Below are 21,362 nucleotides of genomic sequence, written 5' to 3' on the forward strand. Positions count from 1 at the left end.
ACGACTCGGAGCGCAGCGATACTGAAATTATTTCAGCCCTGGGCAGGATTCGAAACGGGACCGCCGTAGTGAGAGTCGGGGACTCTACCAACCGCGCCACCGAGTATGTGTCTGTGTATGTGTTCACTTGGTCTTTGGATCACGTGTTGGACTCGTGATCGACAGCTATTTCCCTCCTGGAAGAGAGCTCAGAGCTCGTAGGTCCGATCTATGGGTAATGCTATGACCTTGCACACACACACACACACACACAACTCCCCGCCCACGAGAGTCAGAGTAACGACCCGAAGCGCAGCGGTACCGAAATAATTTCGGCCCTGGGCAGGATTCGAACCATGAGCTGCGGGCCACTATTGTGGCAGCTCAGTGCTCTACCAACTACGCCACCGTAGTGTGTATGTGTGTGTGTATGTGTGTGTGTATATGTGTGTGTGTATATGTGTGTGTGTGTGTGTGTGTGTGTATGTGTGTGTGTGTGTGTGTGACGTCAGTCCTCGCTTCGCTTCGCGAAGCGAGGACTGACGTCATATTTTTCTGGTGTTTGATCAAACATTTTGGTGTTTTATGATTTTTTGTTTTATTTGACCAAATGACAAGAATCTTGTCATTGGAGTTTAATGGTTTAATGAGATCCTTGGGCCTCCTGGTGCTTCGCTGCTAGATCTTTTTATATTAGGCTTAAAATTTGTCAGTTAGAAGCAATACCTGTGACGTTTTTCGCCCCCCTAAGCTCAAAAATCGCCTCCGTTGAGAATGACTGGTCTAGACGGTGGTGATTCACAAACATATAAACACCGCTACAGCTTCAGAAGCCAAGACTACAGGAAGCCGCGTTATATGTGTGCGATATTAGACACGGGTGTGTATAATGCGTGTGTGTGAGATTCACCATGGTCTTGGATCACGTGTTGGACTCGTGATCGACAGCTACTTCCCTCCCGTAAGAGAGCTCAGAGCTCATGTATAATCGATCTCTGGGTAATGTTGTGAACTTACACGCACACACACACCCAACTCCCCGCCCACGAGAGTTGGAGTAACGACTCGAAGCGCAGCTATACTGAAATTATTTAATCCCTGAGCGTGTTTCGAACCCGGACCGCCGTAGTGACAGTCAGGAGCTCTACCAATTGCGCCATCGAGTCGTGTGTGTGTGTGTGTGTGTGTGTGTGTGTGTGTGTGTGCTCGTGATCTACAGCTACATCCCTCCCGGGTGAGAGCCAAGTGTTCATATGATACAGTCTGTCAACTCGCACATCCTTCCCCTTGTGCGACGGGGCGTACGCGGTACAGCAGCTTAGTGCCCCAAGACGCTAACGATTGACTAACAAGTGTGAGTGTATGTTTGTGTGTGTGTGCGTGTTTACCTTATTGTATGTTACACAGGAAAGGTGCAATACTCGTAAGCCCGTCTCTTAAACTCCAGATATCATGACTGGGTACAAATTCACATATGGTGTGTGTGTGATTCACCATGGTCTTGGATCACGTGTTGGGCTCGTGATCAACAGCTATTTCCTTCCCGGAAGAGAGCTCAGAGCTGATGCTGTGACCTTATACGCACACACACCCCAAATACCCCGCCCATGAGATTTGGAGTAACGACCCGTAGCGCAGCGATACTGAAATTATTTCAGCTCTGGGGGGGGATACGAACCCGGACCTCCGTAGTGGCAGCCGGGAATTATACCAACTGCGCCACGAGTTGTGTGTGTGTGTTTGTGTGTGTGTGTGACAGAGAGAGAGAGAGAGAGAGAGAGAGAGAGAGAGAGAGTAATGTATGGGGACGGACGCGTAGGAAGGAGTGTGTCGACTTGACATCGGATAATAAGGAGGAAAGTTAAGCTTGTTGAAGAGCCTGCTATGTAGAGTGTTTGGGCGTGGGAGTGTGTGGGAGTACGGAAGGAGGAGACGACGGAGAAGGAGGAGGAGGAGAAGGAGGAGGGTGGGAGGAAGGAGGAGAAGGCACGAACTATTGTGAGAAGCAGTTGGCACGGCTCGTCTGCGAGTGGGCCTGCCTCCCCTCCCTCCCTCCCTCCCTCCCTCCCTCCAGCGCGTGCAGCGCAGCAGTCCGCGTTCAGCAGTGAGCGAGCGAAGAAAGTGCAGCGTGCGCGAACAGCCTTTGACCCAAACGACGTGCCTTAGTAGTGCCTTTACGTGAGTCACGTACAAGTCTCGTGCGCAGACATATTTTGCAGATGTGTATCAGTGCGGAGATCCTTTGCAGAACAGGTGCGGACTTTAGTTGCAACAGTGTTCGTGGGTTGGGTGTGGGAAGGAGCCATGGCTGATGCGATGTGAACTGATTTAGTGTGCGTACATGCTTTAGCGGGGAAACGTCGTGGAAACAACCTTATGCTACGACGAGTTGCAATGCGCAGTGATCCAACAGTGGAATAGTCGTGTCAGGAAAGAGATTCGAACAGAAACACTGCCGAGTTAAGGGGAAAGGTAACAGAGATGTAAAGAAAGAAAGGAAGAAAGATGTGATTGCCTTCTCTTGCGTGTGAATACAAAGTAGGCTCTTGTCTCGATTGGGAATGTTGTTCATGTCACAGCTGGGCTGGCCAGGGATGACCACCAAGGACATCACGACATGAGGGCTCAACAGGTAAGAAGACTTCTCTGTTAACACACACACACACACACACACACACACACACACACACACACACACACACACACACACACACACACACACACACACACACACACACACACACACACACGACTCGGTGGCACGGTTGGTAGAGTGCTGGACTGGGTAGTACGGTGGTGCTCGCAGTACCCAGTTCGAATCCTGGCAAGGGCCGAAATTATTTCGGTATCGCTGTGCTTCGGGTCGTTACTCCGACTCTCGTGGGCGGGGAGTTGGGGGTGGGTGTGTGTGTAAAGTCATAGCAGTACCCATAGATCGGTCATACGAGCTCTGAGCTCTCTTTCGTGAGGGAAATAGCTGTCGATCACAAGTTCAACACGTGATCCAAAGACCAAGGTGAATACACACACACACACAATTTCGTGGGGCAGTGGTTAGAGTTCTCGCCTGCCACTACGGCAGTCCGGGTTCGAATCCCGCCCAGGGCTGAAATAATTTCAGTAACGCTGCGCTGCGGGTTATTATTCCAACTCTTGTGGGCGGGGAGTTTTGTGTGTGTGTGTGTGTGTGTGTGTGTGTGTGTGTGTGTGTGTGTGTGTGTGTGTGTGTGTGTGTGTAAGGTCACAGTATTACCCATAGATCGATCATACGAGCTCTGAGCTCTCATCCGTGAGGTTAATAACTGTCGATCACGAGTCCAACACGTGATCCAAGACCATGGTGAATCACACACACACACACACATTTTCAAAGCTAGTGTGCGTACGAGTGTGTATACGTGCATTTCTTGCGTGCGTGTCTCTGCGTATGTGCATACGTGTGGGTGTGTGCCATATATGCATTAGTGTGGGTGTGCGCTTACATGCGTATGTGTTCACGTATGTGTGTTTGTGTGTGTGTGCGCGTGTGCATAAGTGTAGGCATGTATGTGTGTATATATATATATATATATATTATATATATATATATATATATATATATATATGTTGATATGCTAACAAGAACACGGGTACATGTGTTCACTTCTGCAAAATAGACCACTTGGAAAAAAGAAACTAACGAAGCAGAGCGCTTTCGTATATTACATCTTCAATGTAAAAAGTACATAGTTAAACAGAAATACATGTATATATAAACTATGTATTTATGTTTATGTACTTTTTGCTCTGAAGATGTAATATACGAAAGCGCTCTGCTTCGTTAGTTTCTTATTTCCAAGTTGTCTATTCTGCATATGTTTATATGTGTGCGCTTGTGTATAGGGCACGCCGACCACTTTCCTCAGGGCTCCAAGCACATGGAAGAACAAGAGACAGAAAAATAGAAAGGAAGGAAGGGAGAGAGTACTCGAGGTATGAAAATACAATATTTACGTTCAGAAAGATATGGACTAAGAAATAAATTATAGAATATCCACTCGAAAAGTGAAATTGAATCACGTATACTCATTATTATACAGCACATGGCATAAGATAGGGGACCGATATAAATTCAATTGTTACGAATGGAGAAATATTATCCAATAGAGATTATTATTATTTTTTTCAAACCTGGGATGACGTTTAAATGGAAGGAAAAATGACTAAAGGATCTGCAGATGATTTAAGTTTAAACCCATTAAACTCCGATGACAAGATTCTTGTCATTTGGTCAAATAAAACAAAAAATCATAAAACACCAAAATGTTTGATCAAACACCAGAAAAATATGACGTCACTCGCTTCGCGAGCGAAGCGAGGACTGACGTCATATTTTTCTGGTGTTTGATCAAACATTTTGGTGTTTTATGATTTTTTGTTTTATTTGACCAAATGACAAGAATCTTGTCATCGGAGTTTAATGGGTTTAAGGCGAGGGGAGGGAATCGTCTTAGTTGAGTTTTGGTCTCGGAGTAAAAGGGATCGACAGCTATGTGAAGAAAATTAGTCGACATATTTTGGGAATGTTTGGATCTGCGTCTGAGACATGTTGGAACCACCTTTGTAGTGGCGGGGCGTTACCAAATTTCCTTATTCTCCCGGACAGACCCACTCAGACGGGAATATACCGGGAGAGGTGAGTAAAAAAGTATTTAGGGGAAGGATAGCCAGAAGAAAACGAATGAACGAGGACAACCGTCCCCAGACGGCGGGAAACACGGTTGTTCGGGAAGGTGCACAAACACAGGATTTCCTCCATCGCCATCCTTTCTTCACTGTGGGGAGGAAAAAAACAAAGAAAAAAACACAAAAAAAAACCGGAATCATACTCGAAGGTACTGTTAGGGAGAAAACTGAAGTTAGTCACGACAGTATTCCGTTTAGTTTCGACCTCCTAGACAGGAACACTTGTTTTGGTCTGAAGCAGAGATGCCAGTTAGGCAATAGTAGAGCTAGAAAGAGTTGCTAGGCGTCGCCATATTCGTTTATATATAGACGTGTACGTCAGTCGACATGTAAAAAAAATCTAGAAATGGTTAAGCTTACATTTCGATTTATCAATCGTGGTTACATGTTGCATGTGTATCGAGAATTAGTCAACTTTCAATTTCATCTCCACGGGTTTGCTCTTGACTAAAAATATCTAAATTAGAACTTTAAAATAAGGTATGTCGGACTGCACGGATTGAAGTACAACAAACAGAAAATGGAATGGTAAGGGGGGACTACAGTGATCTGAAAATTCTTTAGCTCTCTTGGGATTTTTAGCGAGCCACAAGGAAAGGAAGGGGAACAGTACTCTCAGACGGAAGTCCAGACCAATTTATTCGTGCGAGCTCGGGAGAGTTTCTTGCCCTCAATGCGTCGAGTCCTTGCAGTAATTATCACTGTGGCCAAGCGATTTTATTCATTTTATTCGGTTGAGGGGAATCTCATTCGAATCTAAGGACGACATTGTTGCTTTGTTTTAATTTTTTTTCCTAATTAATTGTGCAGATTATCTTCAGAAAATCGTGTCGGGGTTGCCAAAAACAGCCAACAGTGTTCACACTTCATATTCTGCACAGTTAATCATATTTTAATAATAATAACAATAATCATTATAATAATGATAATAACACCAACAAGAACAACGATTTTATTTCTACGAAACAAAAGATTTGGAAATAATTACATATTCGACGGTATCGAAGTGAGTGCAATGTGCATACGTTCTGAACTCAAGAGTAAGTGGTCGTGAGTTTGATTCTTGCTCCCTTGGTTCCCGACAGTCCTGGCCAGACGGGGATGCGACCCAACGCCGGCAAAAAAAAAAAAAAAAAAAAAAAAGTTATCGCAACTGACAGGTCTTTGTCTAACCAGTGGTTTCTCACTTCCCATCGCGTGGGGCTGAGATAGTAAGATCACAACGTACCTCTGGCAGAGGCCCATTGACGACATAAATGGTGCTGCCCAATTTCGTCATCCAATTGGATGCATGATGGTGAAATTTTATGGGAATTAATATTTTAAAGAAAATCAAGTTGACGACAGCAGCATTTTCTTGTATTAAGTCCAAGGCGACTTATTTATATATATATATATATATATATATATATATATATATGCATATATATGTGTATATGTATATACATATATGTAGAGACATTGGGACAAAGTATGGGAAAGGTGGAGGGGGAAACACGGGTCTTTATCTGATTATCGAGTTTATTCCTGACCGGTTTCGCTTACAATATAAAAACTCATCTTAAGAAGCTATTGTAAGCGAAACCGGTCAGGAATAAACTCGATAATCAGATAAAGACCCGTGTTTCCCCCTCCACCTTTCCCATAATATATATATATATATATATATTATATACATGTATATACATGCGTGTGTGTATATATATATATATATATATATATATATGTATATATATATAGTGGGGGGGGGCGCGCGCAAAGAAATCACAAAAAACACGTGATAAATTATTTTTTCAGAAACCACTGGGAAATAGAAAATACAGTTACCGAACGTTTTCGTCTATTTAAGACATCTTCAAGGGTACAAAGTAGTGATACAAAAAGTGGTATTATATACATAAGAAGAAAGAAGAGATTCGGGAAGGTCCCAAGAGACCAAGCTTAGTACAACCAAATAACAAAATGTCACAAACAACTTTGTTAACAATGAAATTGTCCAGTTTGTATAAACACAAACTCAAATTCATAATATTTTGAAAATGCATTTTAATATAACAGGATTCAATAATATTTATTTTTATAATATTGTTACAAGAAACATTATTGAATCCTGTTATATTAAAAGGTATTTTGAAAAATGATATGAAATCTGAGCTTGTTCTCCTGGGAACTTTCTGAATCCCCTCTTTCTTCCTATGCATATACTACCACTTTTTGTATCACTACTTTGTCTTAATAGACGAAAACGCTCGGTAACCGTATTTTTTTTAATTTCCCAGTATTTTATGAAAAAAAAAACTATCTTGATGTAGCAATCGGTTAAGTCCCAAGCACTTGTCACGCTAGCTAGGGTTCGAGTCCATGGCTGTACTGCGTTTCAATTTCTGCATGTTGACATCCATCGGGTCTCCCGATGTTGATAACTTAGAATCAAAGTGCATTGTGGTTGATAATATGTATATATATATATATATATATATATATATATATATATATATATATGTGTGTGTGTGTGTGTCTGTATATATATATATATATGTGTGTGTGTGTGTATGTATATATATATATATATATATATATATACATATATATATACGTGTGCTTGTGTTTATGCGCGCGTGCTATAGAGATTCATCACGTCTTGGATCACGTGCTGGACTCGTGATCAGCAATTGTTACCCTCCCGGACGTGAGCTCAGAGCTCATTTGTCGACCGAAATATACACACAGACACCATTGTTCGTGGCTCTTCCGTTCCGAGACATGAACGGGACCCGAATTCGGACTACCTCCTCCATGAGGAGTCAAGTGCTTGTGTTCACTTAGAGTGGGTTTACACGGTCTAACGGTTCGTCGAACACGGTTCGACAGACACGTGTTTAAAGTGATGTGTGAACGTGTGAACGGGGTATTTGGTTGTCGAACCCCGTTCGACAACCAAATACCCCGTTCACACGTTAACACATCACTTTAAACACGTGTCTGACGAACCGCGTTCGACGAACCGTTAGACCGTGTAAACCCCCTCTAAGTGAACACAAGCACTTGACTCCTCATGGAGGGGGAAGTCCAAATTCGGCGAACCGGGTTCGACAACCAAATACCCCGTTCACACGTTCACACATCACTTTAAACACGTGTCTGTCGAACCGCGTTCGACGAACCGTTAGACCGTGTAAACCCCCTCTTAATTGTTTGTAGGAAAAGAACAACGTTCATTAGGTCCTATCTCCCACTTTCCAATTTATCATAAGAACTTTGTGTGCGCGCACGTGCGTGTGTGTTTACCTAATTGTGATATAAAGGGAAGAAGGAACGTTCATTAGGTCTTGTCTTTTTCCAATTCATGCCCGCTGTGTGTGTGTGTGTGTGTGTGTGTGTGTGTGTGTGTGATATAGAGAAAGCACGTACGCACCTAAGCCCGAAAAAAAAATGTATTTAAGTTGAGGAATTTAATGTAGGATTTTGGCTGCAACTTACTGATGGCATCATCACCTTTGCCCGCGTGCTGTGTGCTCTTCTGAGCTCTAGAGTAAGCGTCAGAAGTTCCTCCCTGCTGCTTTTTTTTTTTTTTTTTTTTTTTTTTTCCTCGTGGTTTGCGGGGCCGCTCAGACGTCAATCATGCAGTGGTCCGGAACAATTCATATATGAACGAAGGGGAGACGATGTCCACGGTAATAATAATAATAATAATAATAATAATAATAATAATGATAATAATTTTATTTTGCAATGAATCAAATACATGAAATAGAGACAAAGAAAAGAATACACATTTTGAAAATACAAATACAATTGCCGAGGATAACACAAAAAAAAGCATGTAAGCTTATTTCCATATGATGGCACTGCAGTATACCTGGGGGAAGCTGATACATTGCTGCTGTTGGTAACAGACGCTCGCTGAGTCGTCTGCAGGCTTCTCCTTCCAGCCAACATGGCGTACAGGCACAACCGCAGAACTGCCTTCACAAGGTTCAGTTTGTCTTATATACAATCGAAGAGGAAGTTAGATGCGTCTATGTAGGCCATGCAGGGAGGTATAGTGAGACCTGGAAGTAGCAAAGACCATTTTATTCCTGAGTGGGCCAATTTCTCTAGTTCGAAGGCAATTCAACGTAAACAAACCTCACCCAGACTGCATGTAGTGCATGTCCATTTTCAATATTCAGTAAAGTAGATACTTGGTATATGGTAATGTCTCAATTTATCCGATAAATGGATACTAATTATATATAGTTATGTATTTACTTGTTTATTTGTTCAATGAAGTTAATTGATATCGTCAATTATATTTCATTATTCTCAGAAACGCATGGTTGAAGTATCTAAGGCAGCGTTTCTTAGCCATTTTACCCTTGCGTAACCTAGTAAATTGCATGTCTCAAGGAACCTCTGCGAAAAAAAACATATACCATATCTTTCTCATTTTATTTTCATCGTAATATTAGGAAAGCTAGAATGATGTCTATATTACATTATAACAATAACCAAGAATATGTCGTGCGTGTTTGATTATATTACGTATATGATATTAAATAAGAAATAAGTGCATTGCATTTGTTCTCGCGGAACCCTTAGGGACCTTGTGCGGAACTTTAGGGTTCCGGGGAACCCTGGTTGAGAAACGCTGCTCTAAGGGCTACGTACGACAGAACTTAATACTTACCAAGGATTACAAAGGCGGAGCATACCGACAGGAGACCTTTTGGTCCATATCTACGTCGGATGCTAAAAAAAATCATTATAATAGATAATAAATAAAAACTAATAATTTAGATAATAAGATAAATGCATAGGTATAGTTAGATAATAAACAAACAGGTAAATAGTAAATAATAATAAACTGACATATAACGAATGATAAATGAGAATCAAGCAAATAATGATAAACAAACAGACAAATGATAACAAAACAAATATACAAATAATATAAAATAAATTAGTCATTACAGCATTCCATATACCTTCTCACAGTTCCAAAACCCAAAGGTTCTGTCTGACCGAATGTTAAGTCTCGACTTGGTTTTACCCATTAAACTCCGATGACAAGATTCTTGTCATTTGGACAAATAAAACAAAAAATCATAAAACACCAAAATGTTTGATCAAACATTTTGGTGTTTTATGATTTTTTGTTTTATTTGTCCAAATGACAAGAATCTTGTCATCGGAGTTTAATGGTTTAACTTATTGGTCATTCAATAATACTCATGCAAAACCTTGATTCGTTATATAATATGGCATCGTCAGGACACCAACAATGATCGAATCAAGGTATTAGACCTTCGAGACTACGGGGATACATTAATATTTTAATTAAATTATTGATAGTTGTTTGGTTTATTTGGTTGTCCATCAACTAGCCACCCAGCTATGGTGGCCAGCGCGTTAAAAAAGCGTTAAAACAAACAGAAAACCCTCAAGCTCAGGACTTTTTCTTATCTTAATTAGGGGTGCGCCGATTAATCGACATCGGTAAGATTTTTTTTTTTTTTTTGTAAATCGGCATCGGCGTGAGGTTTTTTTTTTTTTTTTTTTTTATAGATAATGATGCCGATTCTTAAAAAAAAATCCGATTCTCGCTGATGCCGATAAAAAAAAAAAAAAAAAAAAAATGCCGATTCTTGCCGAAGCCGATTAATCGGCACACCCCTATGCCCATTGGAGAAGACACTTGAACTTGATCTACAACATGTTAGAACGATGTTTTAATAAAGTTTTGTTAGATATGATCCTAAACAACTGGATGTAGACATAATTCACAAACATTAGATATATTCAAGTCTACGGAAACTTCGAGAATTTCGATTGATCTCTACTAGGACTGGGCACTTGACTATGAGCGAGTCATCACAAATCATTATTGAATATTAAATTCTGTGCACTATTACTAGTGTTGTGTGGATGCTCCCTGGCCGAGCGGGTTAGAGCGTCGCTGCTTGTGGCGAAGGTCGAGGTGACGGCGGTTCGAAAACTACCGCTAGCATGTTGGACCAAGGGCATGGTTCGTTATATTCCACGCTACAAAGTCCTCCTGATGGGAGTTCGCAACGCTAAATCAAATCCTTATTAATACTAACATATAGATCCACAGCGAGCATATACCTGTTACAACTGTTTGTAATAGATCTTGTCTAAACCTTACCCGGATAAGATGAATATACAAGATCGTAAAACTTTCCTGTTTATATATTTTTATGTTCTTCATTAAATTTAGGAAGACGTATACAGCGCTTTGCATCATAATGTATATATTTTTTTCTTACTGGGACAGCCGGGGATGAATGTGTTAATATCACTGAAACCTTAAACAGCATGCAGCAGGCAGTTGGTGCTGTATGTCAAAATGTCACCCGGGAGTAATTCCAAGAAACTCTATGACAGAGGTGGGCAACCTTATCGAGTTTGGTTGCCAAAATCGGCCAAATCTTTTATATGTATGTATATATATATATATATATATGTGTGTGTGTGTGTGTGTGTGTGTGTGTGTGTGTGTGTGTGTGTGTGTGTGTGTGTGTGTGTGTGTGTGTAAAAGAAGGGAGCAGGTTCTCGGTAATACGCGTGGAGTTAAAAACGACAGCATCTTGAAAATGTCTCCATTAAGACGAAACGTTGAGCTCAAATAATGAAAAGAAATGGAAGAATACAGCGATCAAGTTTCAATTCACCCGGTTAATGGCAAGACTCTAATCAGGAAAATACGAAAAATACGAGGAAAAAATGAATAATTACAACAATGCTGTTTTTTTTAACTCCACGAGTATATATATATATATATATATATATATATATATATATATATATATACATACATACATACATACATAGATACACACACTGTGTGCCAACGGAGTTAAAGACCGTACGAATATTATGGCCCATCTCCCTTTACCTCCCAGGAGGGCACCAATGCGCCGCCCAGCGTAGCACACCGTTACCAGTGGTCATACAAAAGAAGCTGGAGATATATTTATTTATTTTAGATAAACTCTGGATTTCGCGTGCCGGACAAAAGCCGTTAGTGTCAGGCTTTGCACGCGTGTCAAGGGTTGCCCACCCCTGGTATATGATAACAAGAAGGGTGAGTCGCTTGATGCTTAATTAAGAAAAAAAAAAAAAAAATCGACGGAGAGTCAGAAGGTAATCCCCCCCCCTTTTTTTTCTTAGAATCGCATCTCTCATATCTCACCTTTGAAGAGGCTCCGGCTTGTTTCACACGTATCGACTTTTTGCCGTGCGCCGTCCATGACACGACGTTGTACTCTAAAAATAACCATTGATATCTATGGACGCTTCCACACTTCACGACCACGTGTGAAAGCGTCCATGGACACCCATGAGTATTTGAAAACACGACGCCGTGTCGTGGATGGTGCACGGCGCAAAAAAGCAATGTGTGAAAGGAGCATTCTTCATAAACTGAACGAGGACGACATTCTCTCATCATTGGAATGGGACCTTTCGCAGTCAGGCTCGTAGATTCCTATTAGCGCTAGAATTTTCAATTGTCTCGGATTTCACGAGGCAAAGGGGTGACTTAGCTAATTTGGAAACCGATATTTAAAAAAAGATACGCCATAAATTGCTGCATAAATGTATTTAAAATTAAAAACATGACTCTTAATGTTATAATTTTTACTTACTGGTGTGTGATAAGGCTTTGTTAATTTAATTATAAGGTAAAACTAAAAATAGGTAATTATTTTTACTGAAGTAACTGAGCAGTAAAAATAAGAGGATGTTGATTTCGGTTTGTGCATTTTATCTGAGAATGTTGAAAAATAATGGATATCACTGTCACGTCCTGTATATGAAGATAATCAGTGAGATAAAAAATAACAACAGTGGTGGCGGACGTACGAAGTTAACGACATTTTTGTAAAGAATAGCCTCTTAGATCTGCTGGGAGCTATTTTCAAACAAATATGACTAATTTTATGTGTGCCGTGGCAAACTGCACGTCAGATTCAAGAAAAAATAAGAGAAAGACAAAGTTTATCCTACCGAAAAAATTAAGTCTTCGATGTAAAATTATATTTTCGATACAATACATGGATTTGCCTATTGCTTGGTGCATTCAAATGAAAGTATATATCAGTATACGTCCATTGAAGTCGGTAGAAAATGACAAATTGCATGGCTTGATACAATTATAAGCTGTTTTACGAATATAATCCGTAATTATAAATAGAGGCTCAATGTTATATGCCGTTTGCAATCATGAAATTAATTGACTTAAATTTCAGACACAATAATATACAACGATACACCTCTGTAAGCTTATAAAACTTGCCCAAAAAAGTATTTATTTTCCGGCAAGAATTACAAAATCTGGCGGTGTCTGGTATCAATTTGCTCACTGCGAAAGGTCCCATTCCCATGTGGGTGACTGTTTTTAGCCAACAAACTCGACCAATAATCGGTTTTCTTCTTAGTTGCCCAGTAGTGGTTACCTATCTCCCACTGCCATAGTTCTCAAACATCGTGTTTATTTGCGTGATACTACGCAGTAAAACGTAATATCCTACCTGGGATTTTCTTAAATAAAAGGAAAGTGTGATGGTATGGTACAATGTAGCATCGTACAATTATGTTGTGTATTATACTTGCGTATTGCTCAATTAGGAATTGTATATTTCCCCATTGTATAATTGTCATAGGTTTTATTGGACATTAATTTCGTTATTGTATTATCTATTGTAAAGATTGTAACTAGTGTAACATTGTATACGAGTTTGTAGGGAGAACCAAGCGAGCTCCTGTATATTTGGCGCCAAGATAACGATTGGCATTAGTTGTAACAGCCTCCGAAGTGTACGCACGCGTTTGTCTATTGTAGTGCTTTATCGAATTGTGAATTAATTCACTATCTTACATTGTTAATATACTTTTATTAGCCACCCTACTACTTGTGGTTGCGGCGGTAAAGTTAAATTTGTTTGCTATACTCTACTTTTTCTTCGATTGTCGAGTGATGTGAACTTTAGTGAACTTTGGCTAGCTATCATATTACATATATGTTTTTTCTTTTGGAATAGTGATAATAATAATAATGATGATAATAATAATAATAATAATAATAATAAGAACCGGTGATCTGGAACAGTGTATTCTAAATGTGCGCCGCCATATGTTTTTCTATCCGTCCCGTGTGGTCTCCAGCTTAACGTCTCCTGTCTGGACTTTTGTTCTATTATCGTCATCTGTGTTGATATAATGTTCTATTATTCCTGCGTGTGTCAGCTTTAATCTGATACCTGGATGTGGAAGAATTACTGGAACCGCGTCATTTCTATACACCCTTTTAAACATCTGATAAATCGGTAAATTTGCTTTATAGCATATCAAATAACATTTGGTATATTTTATTATTAACTAAGAGAACATATAAACTTAATCCAATTCAGTAACACAGTTCATCATAGATAAATGAAGAAGCTTACAATAAGAATATAATAATATTATGTAGTATAATATCTCACAATTATTTTGAGGAAACTTTCGGAATCAGAAGCACAATTCGTCACAGATAAAATTGTAATTCTATAAAAGATTTCATAATCAGTGGCAAAATTAGATCAAATCCCCTTAGGTCATGAGTGATACAACCTCTAGAATAATATTACTCATTTTTTTCCGCATAGAATAGATAATGAAAATGAAATTTTAACTCATTGTCGACCCCATTCATATATACCGCTCTTAAGTGATGTTTTATTTAAACTTATTTGGCTTCAAAAGGAAATTTCTATTGTATTGATTCATTCTAGACAAATATATTGTGGCTTTACAAGGGAATTTCAAAGATATTATGAATGTAAGACTTATTGGAATCGAGGTATATTTTCATAAAAAAGCTTTGCAAAAGAATTTCAGGCAAATTTGCCTGAAATTCTTTTGCAAAGCTTTTTTATGAAAATATACCTCGATTCCAATAAGTCTTACATTCATAATATCTTTGAAATTCCTTTGTAAAGCCACAATATCTTTGTCTATAATAAATTAATAAAATAAAAGTTTCCTTTTGATGCCAAATAAGTTTAAATAAAACATCACTTAAGAGCGGTATATATGAATGGGGTCGACAATTTCATGAGGCCGAAACGTCCGAGGTCGAATCGTCCTCGCACGGGTCCCAGTGCCCCGATCCTCACGAAGACCAGGCTCTGAATGTCAACAGAACTTGTATTTACCTAATTGTAGTACACAGGAAAGGAGCAACGATCGTTGGATCCCGTCCCCTAGTTTCCAATTTTATCATACCTAACCTCAAATTCATGTACAGTTCCAACTTAATCTATAGCCTTGATTTCCAATTATCGTATTTAGATTTGAATTCATGCATTGCTCGAGCTTGAGGTATATCACCTTCGTAGCTATTCTTCACATTCTTTAGATATGTGGTCTTAATTTCTTCCCGTGACCTGTGGAGTACTATTAGAGGAACAAGAATCACATCAAGACGTGAGGACCTGCTTAACCCATTAAACTCCGATGACAAGATTCTTGTCATTTGGTCAAATAAAAAAAAAATCATAAAACACCAAAATGTTTGATCAAACACCAGAAAAATATGACGTCAGTCCTCGCTTCACGAGCGAAGCGAGGACTGACGTCATATTTTTCTGGTGTTTGATCAAACATTTTGGTGTTTTATGATTTTTTTTTTATTTGACCAAATGACAAGAATCTTGTCATCGGAGTTTAACGCCTTAAACGTCAACTGAGAAGGTTTTGGATTTCTTTACATTTTGCTATTTCATGTATGAAAATATAACCTAGAAGGAGTTAGAACAATAAATTGCATGTTTCTAGCATTTGTTTTGGTTTTATCCATAAAGCATGGTCTTAAAAGGGCCTCATAGCAGAGAAGCTTTTCATTGTCGTAGTTACATTTTCCACCGCTAGGGCACTGATGACGTAACAGCTGTTGTTTACATTCTTTGGGATGAGATATAGCTCATTGCGCCTCTCCATTTTTTCAATTTTTCATTTTTTACATGAATTTTCATTGAAATGAAGGGCAGCAAGTAGTAGTCTGAAAGTGGAAAATTAATAATGATAATTTTCAATCACCATGCATGCATTTTACCATTCTCAATATGAATTCAGCCCCCTTGTGCCTGAATTACCGTAGTGAAATTGCACCAAGAGATGTTTGAAGTTGCACATGTACTTGCTTTCCTTCATAAAAAAAAAAAAAAGTGCTGGGACTTGGGAGCAAAGAAACACACAACCTTGTGATACGATTCCAGTGCTGATATTTGTTGACAAGGCGAAAGCTGACCGATATCCTTGAGAAGTGCTTTCTATGAGCTCAAGCTCTTTTGCTTACCTGAAAGCAAGATGATAAGCAGGTTGCTGTGTGGTGCTCGATTCCTAAGCAGATTACATCTATGAAAGAAGTGCAAAGCTAGAAAAAAAAATTGTGCCCAGTTGGTAGTAGCTATTTTCATAAATGTATTCTTTCATTTTTATTTCTGGTTTCCATCGCCTGTAGTGCGATAGGAATGGTTTACTTGCCAGTTCGGCTATATGTCTATGTCAATATTGTTTATCCTGGCTTTGAGTTTTTTTTTTTTTATCGTTTTGAGACCCTCTAGGTTTAACCCATTAAACTCCGATGACAAGATTCTTGTCATTTGGTCAAATAAAACAAAAAATCATAAAACACCAAAATGTTTGATCAAACACCAGAAAAACATGACGTCAGTCCTCGCTTCGCTCGCGAGCGAAGCGAGGACTGACGTCATGTTTTTCTGGTGTTTGATCAAACATTTTGGTGTTTTATGATTTTTTGTTTTATTTGACCAAATGACAAGAATCTTGTCATCGGAGTTTAATGGGTTAAGTTTAGCTTTTGCAAGTACGATCAAAGTTGCTCGCCCCAGTAACTTCCTTGTCTTTCAAATAGGTCTTGAAAAATTAACTTGACTAGCCTGTTCCCTCCATCTCCAGTGATGTGTCTGGCGTATGAGAGCTTGTTTTGCATATCTAGTGTAAGCTGAGGAAGATCCGATCTCTGCTCTCAGGGCTGCTACTGGTGTGTAGTGTGGTGTTCTGAATATTATTTTGTATGCCTTGTACTCTATTATCTGCAGCTTGTTGAGTTTACTTTTTGTGAAGAAGATTGTTTCAGTTAAGTGGAGTAGATTGGGAATGGCAAAATTTTTCCAGAACATTTTGTCGATGCTGATCCTGTTGCAGCTTCTTGTCGTTATTGAGGCTGTTTGATTAGCAAATGAGTTTGCTTTGCAAAAAATATTATTTTTGTGTTCTTTGAGGCATTCCCTCTTCTTTGATATTTTGTTCCTAAATATATTATGGAGTCCGTGACTTTTATTCCACTAATTTCTTTTGGGGACTCTGCTAGATTGTAGGTTAGGATATTGCTCTTTGCTTTGTTTATTCTTATACCATTAAACTCCGATGACAAGATTCTTGTCATTTGGTTAAATAAAACAAAAAAATCATAAAACACCAAAATGTTTGATCAAACACCAGAAAAATATGACGTCAGTCCTCGCTTCGCTACATATTTTTCTGGTGTTTGATCAAACATTTTGGTGTTTTATGATTTTTTGTTTTATTTGACCAAATGACAAGAATCTTGTCATCGGAGTTTAATGGGTTAAACCACATTTTTCTCCAATATCAGTTACTAGTGTGAGTGCTTGTACCACTTCCACCACAGAATTTGTTAGTAGGAGTCCGTCAACAGCAAAGATGATTGAAGATATTTGTGTGATGTGCTTTTTTGAAGCCTTCTAGATCAATGTTTCCCAAACTTTTCCAATACGTGACACCTTTCAGTATTACCAAACCTACCATGACCCCGACCTTTATAAGCCTTCTGAAAACGTACTAATTCTTAACATCTTCAATACATTACTTTAAACTTTATTAATCACAGCAGAGAGAGAAATAACAAAAAATATATTATTGTTTATCAATGTTTATTAACAAGGATTGATCTGATATGTTTTAACCCATTAAACTCCGATGACAAGATGTCTTGTCATTTGGTCAAATAAAACAAAAAATCATAAAACACCAAAATGTTTGATCAAACACCAGAAAAATATGACGTCAGTCCTCGCTTCGCTCGCGAGCGAAGCGAGGACTGACGTCATATTTTTCTGGTGTTTGATCAAACATTTTGGTGTTTTATGATTTTTTGTTTTATTTGACCAAATGACAAGACATCTTGTCATTGGATTTTAATGGGTTAATGAGAAGGATGCATTTGCTTGTTTTGATACAAGTAAATCAATACGAGGATCTGTGTGGCTGAATGTACATACAGTTGGACCCTCCATGACCCCAAGGTTGAAAAAAGCTCATGACCCTTTTGGGGGTCGTGACCCACAGTTTGGGAACCCCTGTTCTAGATGGAGGTCTTAGTTGATGATCAGGTATGTTATCAACAGGAAAAGTGTGGTGGAGCCATTGCATCCTTGTCTGACACCACTGGTGATTTGTATTTTGCATGTTTCCTCATTATTTATCATTATCTTGGCATCATCTCCTTGGTATATGTTGGCTATTGTATATAAGATGTCTGGGTAGATTTTTGAATTTTGCAGTGCTTTTTATTAGGGTTTCCCTTCTTGCACTGTCGAAGGCCTTACTAGACACATCTTACAAAGAAAACGGGAAAAACACCACAAAAATTAAAACCTACTAGAAACTCAAAATTGTTTCACATCAGAGAAGACTAGCTGACAACATCTTCATGCTACAATACAGCATCACAGAAAGTTACAAAAAAAAAAAAAAAAAAAAAACTCTGATGGTCATTTCAATATTGAAATGACCATCAGAGTTTTTTTTTTTTTTTTTTTTTTTTTTTTGTAACTTTCTGTGATGCTGTATTGTAGCATGAAGATGTTGTCAGCTAGTCTTCTCTGATGTGAAACAATTTTGAGTTTCTAGTAGGTTTTAATTTTTGTGGTGTTTTTCCCGTTTTCTTTGTAAGATGTGTCTAGTAAGGCTATTGGTCTGACGTTCTTGATTTGAGGGGTTTGTGTTTTTGGGATGAGCTTTGTTTTTGAGTTCTTCCAGTTTTGAGGTACTCTGTTTTGTCTGATTGTTGAGTTGTAGGCTGCAACGAGTTTTGTTGTGGCTTCTGTGTCTTTCATTCTTTAAACATTTCAATGCCTAAGCCATTTGGACCTGCTGCTTTACCATTTTTCGTTTTTCTTATTTGTTTAGTTAGCACTTCTGCTGCGACATCCCCTGAGCTCATAGGTTTGGTACTTGATTCTGTGATGTTGAAGGCATAGTCGTAGTGCTCTGTTAGAATTTCTGGGATGTTGACTGTATGATCCATGTCTGTGGCTATGGTACCTTTTTTTTATTTCCTCGTGGTGTTCTTTGTAATTGGATTCAACTTCTGGGCTCCAGGCGTCTTCAGTGAGGTTTGCATGTCGTTGGTATATGCCTTTCCAGGGAATGTAATTTTCTCTCCTAGTTCTTGTTTAATTATTTTGGTTTTGTTTTCATCATATAATGCTGTGTCACTTGTGGTTTTGTTTGTGTCATATAACCTTAAAATGTTTATGTGTTTCCATAGCTTTTTCATGTCTTTTTCTTTTTAATTTTGTCTAGTTTTTTCTTGTAGTGATTTGCATCAGAATGTAAACAACAAGAGTGACGTCACAGCCGATAGAGCCGTACGAGAACAGCCGAAGATCGGCGAAGGAAAAGTTCGTCTGCTACCGATATTTTGATAGGACTTTTTATCACATTGCTTAATAATTAGAATTTAATTTTTTGCGTTATTTTATCAAAAAGTGACTAAGCCATACATCTAGCAAATATTCACCACCTCGTTGAAAACCTTCTCAGTTGACCTTTAAAGGCCGTGATATTAGTTGTACATAGCAAGCATTCAGGGTGACCATGGCCTACTGTTGCAAATTCATACCTGTTAAGTCATAGTTTTTTTAGCGTAAGCCTTACGTAATTTCTATGATTTTCAAGTCTTACGTGCTAAGTTGAAAATCTTACGCTTTCTCTCCGCATGCGATGTGCTTTTTAATGTGTTTGTTTTAAACAATTAGAAATAAATTCCTCATTTCAAATGTTATATAACACGTCAAGTCTTAACGTTTGTTTCGCATAAGTTTTACGTAATGAGTTGTAGTTCACTGCACTCCGCTTCACTGATAGTCTTTGTTGTACACAATATAAACACATGGCACAGTATAAGCACCACATAATGAAAAAAGTACTGTTTACAAGAATCTTTGTAAACAGTACTGTTTTTCATTATGTGGTGTTCATACTCTGTCATGTGTTTACATTGTTTTTTCGTTCTGCTTTTGTTTTGAAACTAATATTGAATGGCAAAAAATATGGTTTTCCTATGGCTTAATTACCGTTTTATACACAAACTTATGGTCTCTAACGCAGTGGCTTGACATCTATGCAAATTTCTATATAATGTGAGGATTCTGAATATAAGATAAAGCTTCCGTCATTCCTGGCAGAAAAAATATAAAATAATTATGATTGTCGACGTTGTAATAAAGCGAAGGTTTTCTTTTCATTTTATTATTATCATTATTATTATTATTATTATTATCATTATTATTATTATCATTATTATTATTATTATTATAATTATTATTATTATTATTATTATTATTATTATTATTATTATTTATTAGTTTACCTTCTTGGCGGGATGGGATTTGGTAGAAGAAGGAAGTGGAGCTACACGAATATTGAGAATTCATAAATAGGAATGGAGTGAAATCGGTTGAGACCCACTAGTCTACTCGTACTCGCTTGGCGACAGTTGAGATAGTCACAGTGTGAGCTGCCATTGTTGCCCCTAAGGATTGAAATACAAGAGATGCAAACAGCCACAGTCGTATTGGTCCTTTCAAGCCTGCTTGCGAATTGACAGAGGGTGTAAACAGCGAAAACGATTATGAACCACTGACTTAATTTAAGTGTACCAGATCACTATGATGAGAAATAGTTAGATTGGGGTTGGACTCCATAGGTTTTACATTACTTTTAATTTATTATTATTCGTTTTTAATCTATTAATATTATTCAGTTGGTGAAGAACAAACAAACAGTGGTGGGTTCAATACGGCATCAAGGGGTGTAGAGAGTCTTGGGTTTGTGTTTACCGGAGCAATGTGTAGATGGGGGTGGGCAAGAGTGATAGCGGTCAGTGGTGGCGGGAAGCAGGGTTGAGGTGCATGCCGACTTCTCAGTTTCGTTTAGTTTTTCTTATTCAGTCTTTTTATAATGGAAACATTTATCATATTCTCCTAAAATAAATCCTGGATACTGCTTTAGCGTATACTTGGTTCCCGAAACCCATTCTCGTCACTGATAATAATAATACCAATTGTACAACTGCTATCGCCATTGTTACCGTTCCACCGCATATGATTACGGGTGCTGATTAGGAAATAATGCAGTTAGTGGCTGGAACTCTTTGACACTATGTCATCCACAGTATTTTTGTAATTTTCGTTAAATTACTGACAGGAAAACTGTTGCATGTCACACAGCCAACATTGTGTGAAGCTACGGATAAATTCCTTGGAGACATATTGTCGCTACGGTTCAGATTAGACGGTCGAATTGCAAGGGCGGCGTGAAGGAGCAGAAGGGTTTCCAGATAG

General features: G+C 38.6%; 1 protein-coding gene across 9 annotated transcripts in view; it reads left to right on the forward strand.

Annotated features, from left to right (window-relative positions):
* The first annotated feature begins 2,078 nt into the window (after positions 1 to 2,078).
* Positions 2,079 to 21,362, forward strand: part of LOC143030920 (rho family-interacting cell polarization regulator 2-like) — a 276,625-nt gene continuing 257,341 nt past the window's right edge. For all 9 annotated transcript variants that reach the window (XR_012966948.1, XR_012966950.1, XR_012966949.1 and 6 more), the window contains exon 1: positions 2,079 to 2,611. Coding sequence is in view for 6 of the 9 variants with exons in the window: in XM_076194178.1 (XP_076050293.1) it covers positions 2,597 to 2,611 (15 nt within the window). In the remaining 3 variants the exon portion in view is untranslated. The remainder of the gene's footprint in view (positions 2,612 to 21,362) is intronic.

The sequence above is a fragment of the Oratosquilla oratoria genome, chromosome 12, assembly GCF_046742065.1.
Source record: "Oratosquilla oratoria isolate Oo_2021 chromosome 12, ASM4674206v1, whole genome shotgun sequence".
Classification (NCBI taxonomy): Eukaryota; Metazoa; Arthropoda; class Malacostraca; order Stomatopoda; family Squillidae; genus Oratosquilla; species Oratosquilla oratoria.